Source organism: Dendrobates tinctorius, unplaced genomic scaffold (genome assembly GCF_039654945.1).
Source record: "Dendrobates tinctorius isolate UK_male_01 unplaced genomic scaffold, ASM3965494v1 ptg000051l, whole genome shotgun sequence".
NCBI lineage: Eukaryota > Metazoa > Chordata > Amphibia > Anura > Dendrobatidae > Dendrobates > Dendrobates tinctorius.
In genome coordinates, this window is record NW_027361719.1 from 26,373,423 (window position 1) to 26,386,286 (window position 12,864).

General features: G+C 44.2%; 2 protein-coding genes across 3 annotated transcripts in view; both read left to right on the forward strand.

Annotated features, from left to right (window-relative positions):
* The window catches only part of LOC141091346 (retinol dehydrogenase 7-like), a 62,459-nt gene that overhangs the window by 1,083 nt on the left and 48,512 nt on the right, over positions 1 to 12,864 (forward strand). For both annotated transcript variants that reach the window (XM_073576885.1, XM_073576887.1), the window contains exon 2: positions 1,098 to 1,426. In XM_073576885.1, the coding sequence (XP_073432986.1) occupies positions 1,114 to 1,426 (313 nt within the window). In that variant the 5' untranslated portion in view covers positions 1,098 to 1,113. The remainder of the gene's footprint in view (positions 1 to 1,097; positions 1,427 to 12,864) is intronic.
* Positions 7,926 to 10,381, forward strand: LOC141091345 (uncharacterized). The gene is made up of 2 exons (XM_073576884.1): positions 7,926 to 8,325; positions 8,430 to 10,381. The coding sequence occupies exon 2, from the start codon at positions 9,030 to 9,032 to the stop codon at positions 10,041 to 10,043; it is 1,014 nt and encodes a 337-aa protein (XP_073432985.1). The 5' UTR covers positions 7,926 to 8,325; positions 8,430 to 9,029; the 3' UTR covers positions 10,044 to 10,381.

Below are 12,864 nucleotides of genomic sequence, written 5' to 3' on the forward strand. Positions count from 1 at the left end.
CGCTGGACAGCAGGGGGCACAGGGAATATAAAGAGGGCAGAGCGCAGGAACGAGTCAGACTTGTCGAGGAAGCGACAGGAGACTGGAGAAGGTTGACTCCTTCTCCGCTGCTCCAGCTGACAAAAAAAGTTTTTTTGTCACCAATCATTCAAGAATTTAGGTGCATTTAGTTTATATGAAAAAAGGGGTTGCACTCTATTGTGCTAAAGCATGTCAATGTGAAATATGAATACCAATATGGATTTTGAATATTTAGAAAAAATGAATGAGACGCTTCGCACAAAATTTGGCCAAATAATGTCTGCCCAGCAACCATGGCCAAGTTGGTCTCAAAAGTGATGGGTCCCTGACCTGAGTGAACACCTCTCTTAGGCCGGGGTCACACTTGCGAGAAACTCGCACAAGTTTCACGTCTCAATACCAGGCACTGCTTCCGGCACTCAGACCGGAGCGCTCAGCTCACACTCCGGTCCCAAGTGCAGGCGGCAGTGCCAGGTATTGAGACGTGAGACTCGTGCAAGTTTATCGCAAGTGTGACCCCGGCCTTAGGCTGAAGTCAGAATTCCTTGGTGAATGTGGACCCCTCTCTCAGTAAAGCCTGCATTTATTGGTTGGTAGGGACCCTTCAGTAATTAAAATCACCACATGGTGAAGGGCACGTGCTCGGTCAGTTAGCTAACATAGAAATAACATAAGCCTGACTGGCACATCCAAACTAGTGTGAATAGGTGCATACCAGGAGCAGCTACACCCATATACAATATAAAAAAAGGGTTTGCACTCTATCGTGCTAAAGCATGTCAATGTGAAATATGAATAGCAATATGGCTTTTGAATATTAGGAAAAAATGAAAGAGACACTTTGCACAAAATTTGGCAAAATAATGTCTGCCCATCAACCACCGTTAAGGTGCATTTAGCTTAGTAATCACGCCACATTCAGCTAGGTGCATATTATTATTTGTCCAAGTGCGACCCAACAAAACATCAGATCGCACCTGGACCAATGTAAGTCTATGGAGCTATTCACACGTCTGATTTTTTTCCTCGGACACATACATTTCAATAATTTTTCTACTGTTTTCCTTTTTATTTAGAATTTCTTCTTCCACCATGTGGCTCCTTGTGTTGGCATTGTTGGGTTTGTTACTTGTATACAGATGGTACAGACAGAGTCAGATACTGGAGAATCTCTCAGATAAATACGTCTTCATTACCGGATGCGACACTGGATTTGGAAACCTGCTGGCCAAGCAACTTGATAAACGTGGAATGAAGGTTCTGGCATCTTGCCTGACAGAGAAAGGGGCTGAGAAATTGAAAAAGGAAACATCAAGTAGACTGCAAACAACAATACTAGATATTTCTGACAGCAAGAATGTGAGTTCTGTAGTTGACTGGGTCTCTCACATTGTTGGAGACAGAGGTAAGTTATATAAAGAAATCACAGCAAGGCCTTATACTCCTTTGCAAGAAAAATGGACGAATGCAATCTGATAAAAAAAAATCATATTGAAATTAGACTAATGTTATTCTATGATTGCCTGATCATCTACAATTTTTTTCTCAGTTCAGATCAGACAGAGAAAAAAATCATAGCATGCTTTGCCATGTATATCAGACGGTACTCGTCAATGCAAGTCAATGGGTGCAAGAAAAAACTTGCACGGGACAGGGACCAAGCGTGTGGCATCTGAATTTTATGCATCATCTTCTAGAAAACCTGAGTAAAGTAAATTCACTGTGTGACCCATGAGAATAGAATAGATAAAATAGATATATACATAGAATAGATACAGTGGGGCAAAAAAGTATTTAGTCAGTCAGCAATAGTGCAAGTTCCACCACTTAAAAAGATGAGAGGCGTCTGTAATTTACATCATAGGTAGACCTCAACTATGGGAGACAAACTGAGAAAAAAAAATCCAGAAAATCACATTGTCTTTTTTTTTTTTTTCATTTTATTTGCATATTATGGTGGAAAATAAGTATTTGGTCAGAAACAAAATTTCATCTCAATACTTTGTGATATATCCTTTGTTGGCAATGACAGAGGTCAAACGTTTTCTGTAAGTCTTCACAAGGTTGCCACACACTGTTGTTGGTATGTTGGCCCATTCCTCCATGCAGATCTCCTCTAGAGCAGTGATGTTTTCGGCTTTTCGCTTGGCAACACGGACTTTCAACTCCCTCCAAAGGTTTTCTATAGGGTTGAGATCTGGAGACTGGCTAGGCCACTCCAGGACCTTGAAATGCTTCTTACGAAGCCACTCCTTCGTTGCCCTGGCGGTGTGCTTTGGATCATTGTCATGTTGAAAGACCCAGCCACGTTTCATCATCAATGCCCTTGCTGATGGAAGGAGGTTTGCACTCAAAATCTCACGATACATGGCCCCATTCATTCTTTCATGTACCCGGATCAGTCGTCCTGGCCCCTTTGCAGAGAAACAGCCCCAAAGCATGATGTTTCCACCACCATGCTTTACAGTAGGTATGGTGTTTGATGGATGCAACTCAGTATTCTTTTTCCTCCAAACACGACAAGTTGTGTTTCTACCAAACAGTTCCAGTTTGGTTTCATCAGACCATAGGACATTCTCCCAAAACTCCTCTGGATCATCCAAATGCTCTCTAGCAAACTTCAGACGGGCCCGGACATGTACAGGCTTAAGCAGTGGGACACGTCTGGCACTGCAGGATCTGAGTCCATGGTGGCGTAGTGTGCTACTTATGGTAGGCCTTGTTACATTGGTCCCAGCTCTCTGCAGTTCATTCACTAGGTCCCCCCGCGTGGTTCTGGGATTTTTGCTCACCGTTCTTGTGATCATTCTGACCCCACGGGGTGGGATTTTGCGTGGAGCACCAGATCGAGGGAGATTATCAGTGGTCTTGTATGTCTTCCATTTTCTAATTATTGCTCCCACAGTTGATTTCTTCACTCCAAGCTGGTTGGCTATTGCAGATTCAGTCTTCCCAGCCTGGTGCAGGGCTACAATTTTGTTTCTGGTGTCCTTTGACAGCTCTTTGGTCTTCACCATAGTGGAGTTTGGAGTCAGACTGTTTGAGGGTGTGCACAGGTGTCTTTTTATACTGATAACAAGTTTAAACAGGTGCCATTACTACAGGTAATGAGTGGAGGAAAGAGGAGACTCTTAAAGAAGAAGTTACAGGTCTGTGAGAGCCAGAAATCTTGATTGCTTGTTTCTGACCAAATACTTATTTTCCACCATAATATGCAAATAAAATGAAAAAAAAAACAGACAATGTAATTTTCTGGATTTTTTTTTTCTCAGTTTGTCTCCCATAGTTGAGGTCTACCTATGATGTAAATTACAGACACCTCTCATCTTTTTAAGTGGTGGAACTTGCACTATTGCTGACTGACTAAATACTTTTTTGCCCCACTGTAAATAGAAAGATGTCAGCCACATATTTAATTAGTACAGTGTTTTGTATAGTTACTGTTCATGTATTTAGCTAATAATTAAATATAACTTAAAGAAAAAAAGTCTGGGGTTCTCTGAGATTTTAATAACCAGCCGAGGAAAAATTGACAACTGGGGACAGATGTTTCTAGCCTGGGAAGGAGATAATAAACATGGAGCTTCATAGGTTATAAATATCAGCTCACAGCTGCATACTTTGCCTTTAATGGTTTTTAAAATGGGGGACTCCAATAAAAATGATGTGGGGCCCCCTATAATTAATAACCAGCACAGGCTAGGCAGACAAATGAGGGCTGATATTAATAGGTTAAGAAGAGGTCACGGATATTGGCCCCCTGCCAGACTAAAAACATCAGCTCTCATCCGCCCCAGAATTGGCACATCCATGAAATATGCCAATTCTGGTGATTACTTTCCACTCTTCCCACTTGCCCTGGTGTAGTGGCAAACCAAGTAATAGTATTGGGGTTGATGTCAGTTTCGTATATGCAGAGATTAGTAATGGAGAGTCATCTATAAGTCATATCTATTACTAACCCTATAGCTAGATTTTGAAAAAAAAACCTTGCCAGAATAAAGACCTTTATTAGCAATGAAGACACTGACACCTTTATTTGAAATGAAAATGAAAAAGTAAAGTTATACTCACCTTTATGACTAATCCACTGAAACCCATGTCACCTGTAAATGTAAAAAATTATAAAGCACAATATTCCTCACCTGTCCGGCGAGAAGATAATCCCCCGATCCCCTTGTCACCTGTAAAAGATACAAAATAATAAGCAACCATATTTCTCACCTGTCTGACTAGAAGGTAATCCAGTTGTCCGATGATGAGTCTAGCTCTGTTATATCTAGATGTCATGCTGAACATTGGTGTAAGAAGGGGCCTTGGTGTCCCAGCCTCTTCCTACAGAAAAATTGTCAGCTTCTACCAGCGTACCTGTTCGGGGTTCTGGCTCACCAGGAATTTCACTGTGGTGCAACACAGCTCCTGCACACTCAGCTTCTGTGCACAGGGTAGAAAGAACGGACTCAGATACCAGTTCAGATGCCAACCAAACAATTTTACTTTTCTCTTCAATGATCCCGGACACATCAGTTACATTACAGTCCATACAGCATTCCTCCTGCACTTTCCCTTTCCTGTTTTCTTTGTCCTCATGCACATTACGGGGTAGTAGCGTCCTAGGCGGTACCGCAGTATCACTTCTGTAGGATCTCAAGACATAGGGGATCCCGTTCATCCGTTTCGCCCTGGATTTGCAAACTTCAGCCCTATTTAAGATCTGGAACATGGTGAATATTCTGCGCCCTGCATGACTTTTGGATCACGAATTCCTTCCCATTCCAGCTGCTGTCATAAACTGCAATTTCTGGGGTGCTCCAGTCTTATCCAGCACCCGTCTGACTGTACCCGTACTTTTCTTCTTCAAAACGTTATAAGACAGATCCAATGAACATAGTTGGTGGAAAGAATAACCAAGATTATGTGAGATAAAGAAAAAAATCCCACAAAACCACCATCATTTAGGGACAGTATATGACCAACTGTAATGATACAATCACAAACAAAAAGTCAGCACAGTCATCAGGTCAAATAGCAAATAAGATCAATTTTATTAGTATAAAAAGTATACAGACAAACGGGCAAAAATTGGGGCTAGAAGATGGAACGTGATTATTACAACCACAAACAGGAGGCCCAGGATAGGTCCGTCAGAAGGCAAGTATACATAGACATCATACTGGTATACAATATATATATATATATATATATATATATATATATATCACAAAGCTCCTCTATAAATGCACAGTGGCAGCAAGTGCAAGGCACCCAAGTCAGACATGTATGACAGGGACCGGACATAAGCCGCATCCGCAACCAGGCTAATAGCACTGCACGATATTAAAAATACATACAAGTACCTTGTAAGGAGCAGAACACCTTCCCAGACGGTCCTATCCGCTATGGTGTCCTGGGCTTAGAGCCCTTGTGGACACTTCGGGTGTGCTCAACCTTCTGAACTGTTCCTACCTCCTACACTTGCTTAACCCATAGCAGCTCCTCCTACAGTTAACCCTATGTAAAATTCCTATAGCTATACATAGCAAGACCCACTAGTATACCCCCATCTAGTGGCCCACTACAGAACTACACGTACCCATATCTAGAAACTCTATGCTAATAGTGCCCTCCACTATTGAACCCAAAGGATGCATCAGCTTACCCTATCCTATACATTTATTTGTAGAACATAATACAACACAATATATTACAATATGTACAACATGGTAACACATATATTGTGGCAGTACCAATGAAACAAACAATGGTAATACACCATAAGTGTAGCAGTACCAGGAATAATTGCATATATATACATTAGCACTTCTTAAAGGGGCGACATTAAAAGGGACGTCTCACTTCACTCCCCTACATTGGCATGATGTGAGCATTCATCCAGGCAGCCAGCCGTGACACTGAGCTGTGTTTCATCGCACAGCATCAGTGTTTTGCGGTGACATGAATAAGGTATCCAGAGTTCATAGCCGATAAACTCTGTTCTCCTCACTGAGGTCACTGCTAGAACATGTGAACTTACTCAAGCTAGTGGTGATGTCAGTTTTTTTTCTTATTTTCCATTGTAAAATCAATGGTTCAACTCGAACAGCAAAAAATAAGCCCTCACATAGAAAAAGCTATGGCTCTGGGAACAAGTGGAGCAAAAAAAGGAAAACACAAAAGCAGAAACACTCCTTTATCACCATGGGTTTGAGACAGTGACCGATGTTGTGATGAATGGCCGGTATGTGTCGCAGAGGAGGAGGACCTCTGCGCTGTAAGCCCGAAATGTTGCTCTGGGACCTGTAGTTCCATGAGGCTTGTTTAGATTATAAGGGGCTGGGCTAACAGGGTTAGCCGGAGAGCTGGGCAGGACTGGCTAGCCACATACCTTCCATCCAGGGGTGAGTCTCATATGTTATAATGAGACTGTGGTGTAATCACATGGTCTCTGTGTTGGAAGGTCCTGCAAGAGGACAGGTCTTCCTGAATAGCATATCGTGAGGCCTTGTACCTGCAGAGCTTGTGATGGCACCTGCATGGGGAAGCTACCAACCTTCTGAGGGTCTGGAACTGTTGGGTTTAACCTGTTGAGCAAATCATCGTCCAGGACAGTGATCCCAGTAAAGCAGCTTCCCTGGAAGTTGGGACTGACAAGAAATCAACGTGAGAAGCGGTGCTCATGGAAGGTTTCCTCAGGCAAGGTGGTTGTAAGGCTGGTTTCACACTAGCGCTTTATCGCGCAGCGCATCGTGCGCTATCGGGCGCACGCGCAATGTTCCCCTATCTCTAACATGGCGTGCGCAGTGTTTAGCGAATGTACGCGCTCATCAGCGTTTGCGTGCGCTGTGCATTTTCCAGGTGTGCGTCCAGACGCGCCATATGCTACATGTGGCATCCTTTGTTCCGCCCAACACCGTTAAAAAATTGTGCGCACACGTGTGCGCGGTATGCGCAAAAAAAAGCAATGCAGTCTATGGGGTCGCTGGCATGCGCTTGAATGTGCGCACGTCAGCGCTTTTTGCATGCACGCGATTTCAGTAAACAATGTCTAGACACTTGTTTAAACCTCCCCCTAAACAAGCAACATTGTTTGGGAGGAGTGTAGATAAAACAAGTTGTTTTCAGGGCCACACCACTACAGCCTTGAAGATAAGAGTAGCTACAGACAGCAAGAGAAGAGCAGCTACAGACAGTCTTGAATAGAAGACCAGACAAGAGCCTTGAATTCAATCTTCAGCAGCCAAAATGTGAGTATTCTTCAACATAATGTCTGTGTGTCCTGTACAATTTATTATGTACTATTTTTTTTTTGTTTAAATTTCAGCATGTCTTCTTCTGGATCGGTCTATTCGCCATCCCGGCAAGAACTGGCCCAAGCAGATCATGAGGTGAGGATCTTGCTGCCTTTGGGTAAGTATACCTGCTGCATCTAGAAATGTGTAATATTTTTTTTTTGCAGACATCGGACATGGCAAGTGATGCCAAAGAGCAGCCTGAGCGGGAGCAGCCTGAGTGGGAGCAGGGTAGCCAAGTCCCGGCGAGGAGACGTAATGTACGTATATAGTATTTCAATGTTCCTTTGTTGTTGTTTTTTTTGGGGGGGGTCCTGATTTTCATCTTCTATCTTCCTTCTTTTATTTCTATTTTTCTATCTTTTTTAGCCTCCAAAATTTCAAAGATTATCATTTTTTTTGTTTTGTTCTAAGTTCAACAACGGGATGAAGACGTGTACATTAATAACGACGCCCTGATCCGCCTTGTTGAGGAGCGTATCCCATTGTGGGACAGCCGTGACCAGCAGAACAAGGACACAGTGGTGACCCGGCGGCTCTGGAATGAAGTAGCCGCAGCGATGATGGAAGGCTGGGACAGCGCATCTCCAACTGCAAAAAAGGCGTTCAGTAAGTATAAAGCTGCTCTGTGATGCTGCATTGACTCTTGGTCTTGAAGGTACTGGTGTGTTTGTTGCAAGATATATTCTTGCATCAAACACATCAGTCCCCTCATGATCAACAGTGATTGCTTTTTGTATAGAATTATTTTGTGATGCCGCATTGACTGTTTGTAAAGTTCACTTAGGTTTGTGTGCTGATAATGATGCTGGCATCAGTGCATTGCATAATGTTTAATCTTTGTTTTTCCAACAGTGAACAAAGTCCGCACACGTTGGCGCTCGATGAAGGACCGCTTCAACACTGATGTTCGTGCTGAGGGACAGGTTCGCAGTGGTTCAGCGGCAAGGACCAGAAGAAAATATCGTTATTATCGTGAGTTGGTGTTCCTGAGACCGGTTCTTGCCACCAGAGCGTAAGTCAAATTTTTTTTTCTCATTTTTAACCTGTCCTTTTCTATTCCACAGCTGATGCTTCTTGTAAATGCATGATAGTAATGTATTTCCTTTCTTTCCACAGCACCTGGAGCAGCACCCTGCAACCTGTCCCTGGAGCGGCCCTTCATCGGATGACCTCGGACCCGTCCCAGCCATGCGACAGCCAGGAAGCATCTTGCAGGTCAGCAACACAGACTGCTGATGACCATGAAGCTGGTCAATCAGGTGTTCCCCTGTCCTAGGTCTCTGCCACTGGTTATGCGGGCACTACCCGCCAGCGGCAGAGGGCCTTGGACAGGCCTGTCATGCCCGAGTTCATGCATTTGAGCGAGGCCTTTCAGGCCAGCCTCAAGGCGCTGCCCGCCAGAGTGGAAAGCAGTTTTTCCCTGATGGAACGCAGTTTTAACCACATGGAACACCGCTTCCACTCTGTCGACCAGCACCTTGACCGTCTGGAGGCCGACCTCAACAGACCAGCGCACCATTTTTTCAGTAACATTGAACAGGGCATGGCAGAACACCTTAGTCCTGAGCAACAGCTGAGTGTGTTACAGGCCTGCAACACTGCTTACTTGCAGGCTATGCATCAGAATGGTATGTGCAGCAGTCAGTGGTGTCACTTCCAACAGTGCCACCACTGACTCGCTGCACCTCACTACCGAATTCTGCTGCATACCACTGCATGACCACCTACATTCCAAGCCAAGCCGGACACCACTACACCACCCCAAGTCCGAGTGCTGCTGGACACTCCTCCGCCACCACCACTATGGCAAGCGCTGCCTGGAGCACCACCACCGCCACCGCACCACCTGCTTTGAGCACCGCCGCCACTGACACCTATTCTCCAGTTCAGAGTACCACCAACATTTCTCCGTCTAGGAGCACCGACACCACCACTCCTCATCATAGGAGCACCGCCACCACTCCTCATCATAGGAGCACCGCCACCACTCCTCATCATAGGAGCACCGCCACCACTCCTCATCAAAGGAGCACCGCCACCACTCCTCATCAAAGGTGCACCGCCACCACTCCTCATCAAAGGTGCACCTCCACCACTCCTCATCAAAGGTGCACCTCCACCACTCCTCATCAAAGGTGCACCTCCACCACTCCTCATCAAAGGTGCACCTCCACCACTCCTCATCAAAGGTGCACCTCCACCACTCCTCATCAAAGGAGCACCGCCACCACTCCTCATCAAAGGAGCACCGCCACCAATTCTCCTCTTAGGAGTCCCACCAACACTTCTCCTTCTCGGAGCACCAACATGACTTTGTCTCCTAGGATCACCGCCACCACCACTTCATTGAGCGCTGACACAAGTTTGTCTCCTTCTCGGAGCACCTTCACCGCCGTTACTTCTAGGAGCACCGGCACAACTTTGTCTCCTTCTAGGAGCACCGCCACCGTCACTTCTAGGAGCACCACCACCGCCAGCACAGAGCATCAGAGGGGTGACCCACATTCCATCTTTTACAGGTCAATGCCACGGTCCACCAGCTCAAGGCGGTCGAGCAATGTAAGGCGGTCACACGGTGGAAGTCGGTCCAGGCAGGATACTCCTGCGCCAAAGAAGTCAAAGAAACTAAAGACTTTGTTTGTCCATCCACCCTCTTCTCCTAATGTGTCTCAACCTGCCTCCATGTCCATCCCAGAGCTCCCCCCAGCACTTTCTTGGCCATTCTCCTAGAACCCCTTCCTCAACTTCCAGCCATTCCTCGTCTCTCCACACCCCCAAAGTATCCCAATGTTCCCCCAAAAGTGATTCATAATAAAATTGTTTTTTGTTTTGTTTTTTTTTAAATAAATGTGCAATACTGCTTTCAAAAATATGGTTTGATTAATTTGTCTTTTGCCGACTACTCACACTGCGCCATACACTTAGCGTTTTTGACACCAGATATCTCCATTACTGAGACATGTTTCTTGTGTCAGTCTTGGAGATATGTGTTATCAGAAAAACAAATCTAGATGACTTGTATTTTCACCACCAGTCTCTTCAGTCTTCTATTGCACAGACTGAATGGAGTCGGGTTTGCCAAGTCCAGTCCTCAAGGCCCACCAACAGATCATATTTTAAGGATTTACTTTTTTATTGCTCAGGTGAAGCAGTTTTCACCGGAGCAATGGAATTCCTTAAAACATGATCTGTTGGTGGGCCTTGAGGACTGGATTTGGGGAACCCTGCTCGATTCAGTCTGTGCAATATTAGAAGAATGTAGAGACTGGTGTGGAAAATACAAGTCATATAGCTTAGTGTTTTTGACAACAGATATCTCCATTACTATGTGTCTTGTGTCAGTCTTGGAGATAATTGGTGACAAAAAATCAAATTTAGATGACTTGCATTTTCACCACCAGTCTCTTCAGTCTTCTATTGCACAGACTGAATGGAGTCGGGTTCCCAAAGTCCAGTCCTCAAGGCCCACCAACAGATCATGTTCAAAGGAATACCATTTTTCCGGTGATAACTGCTTCACCTGAGCCAAAAAAAGGAAATCCTTAAAACATGATCTGTTGGTGGGCCTTGAGGACTAGAGTTTGGGAACCCTGAAAAAGAGGATGGTGTTGAGTGAAAGGCATATCTATTCTTACCTTGCCTATTTTTTTTTATTACCATCATCATTTAACTATTTTTGAGACAAGGCAGGGGACTGAAGATATACCTTGTAAATAACCACATACTCTATTACGTGTGTGCTGAATAAACTGATGACATGATGGTGAAAATAAATGTTATATTTACTTCAACAATACCCTGGCCTTGTATCTTAACGATTACACATGAGTTTTAACCTGCAGCATTGCTTCAGTAGACATATATTTGAAGCAGACTGTAGCGATGCTGCAGTTTAATGTGTATTCTCCTGCCCATGTGTGATAACTTTGTGAAGTCGTCCTCGCTTCAGCATGACACCAGGCCTGGGTATTGTAGAAGTTGTATAAACTTTATTATGTCTCCAGTGTGCTTTCAAAATCAAGCCAAAGTGGTGATCCTACAAATAATATTTATAGTCACAGGGTCATGTGTCATAAAAAGTGAAGGATGCCAGTGCATCCACAAATCACTATTTGTAAAATCGGCCCATGTGACACAAATATTAGTTGTATTATCTCCACCATCGCTGAAAATTGAACACACACTGTAGAGATGATAAAGGTCAAACAACTTGTGTGTGTGTATGTATAGCCACCTGGTCAGGATTACTAGTAAATTCATGATGCACAAAACACAGCATCATAAATTCACTGATACACCTGGCCACTCGATAATAGTATTGGGAGTGTAAAAACACAGAGTGCACTCAGTACAGGTATCAAAACAGTTTTTTTATTAACATACCAACAAGAAAAAATTTTTACACCATTTGCTTTTGCCATTCCACCCGTCCTACATCTGAGTTGAAGTAGGCCGCAAAATTGGTCCCTCATTTGCCCAACTTCAACGGATGACCTGAGATGGTGCTGAGTAAATTCAGGCAATGGGTTAGGAGCAACATCATCAAGATCTAAGTTCGAGTGCTCTCTAGCCATGACAAAATTATGTAGAACCACACAGGCCTTCACCACCTCATCCACTGTTTCCATTTTCAGATTAATGGCTGTGCCGAGAATGCGCCATCTGGAGGTCAAGTATACCAAAGGCACACTCTACAGTTCTTCTGGCCCTGGTCAGCCTGTAATTTAAAATCTTTTTGTTGTGGTCCAAGTCCCAGCTGGAGTAGGGTTTAAGCAGGTTTTGGCACATCTGTAATGCCTCATCCCCAACCATTACAAAGGGCTGTGGGGGACCTTCAGTGTTGGGAAGGGGCCGTGGCATGGGGAAAGTGAACTGGTTGCCATACAACCTCCGGCCCATGTCCGAGTTCTTAAAGGCCTGGGAGTCATTCCCACGGCCAAATGCACCAATGTCCACTGCAATAAACATACAGTCTGCATCAGAAATGGCCATGAGTACTGTAGAGAAGTACTTTTTATAGTTGTAGTACTCAGATCCAATTCTTTTTGGCTTGATAATCCGGATGTGTTTCCCATCAACCGCTCCCAAACAGTTGGGGAAATTGCAGACTGTCCAAAATTTTTTGGCGATTTCCAACCACTTTTCTGCAGTGGGCAGGGGCATGAATTCTGGACAGAGAATGTTCCACAAAGCCCGGCAGGTGTCTGCTACAATTCCAGACAACGTGGATATTCCAATCCGGTACTGGAAGTGGAGTGAAGAGAGGGTCTCTCCAGTAGCCAGGATTCTGGGAAACCAAGAAAAAAAAGTTATTATTTATGTATATGGATTTTTAAAACACCAAAAATAAACTAAAAAAATCATAAAAATACATCTGCAGCCTTTGTTCACTACATGCCATAAAAAAATACCGCAGCCTTTTGTTAACTACATGGCAGAACTATAATTCTGCCAGATTTGGAATAGTACATGTCACAACAAAGAAAATTATGCAGGCATTGGTTTTGCAATACTACGTACCGTAATGTAACCAGGAGCTGTTCCTCAGGAG

Excerpts from the sequence above, each read along its gene's own strand:
- LOC141091345 (XM_073576884.1), top strand. The coding sequence starts at position 9,030 with ATGACCACCTACATTCCAAGCCAAGCCGGACACCACTACACCACCCCA.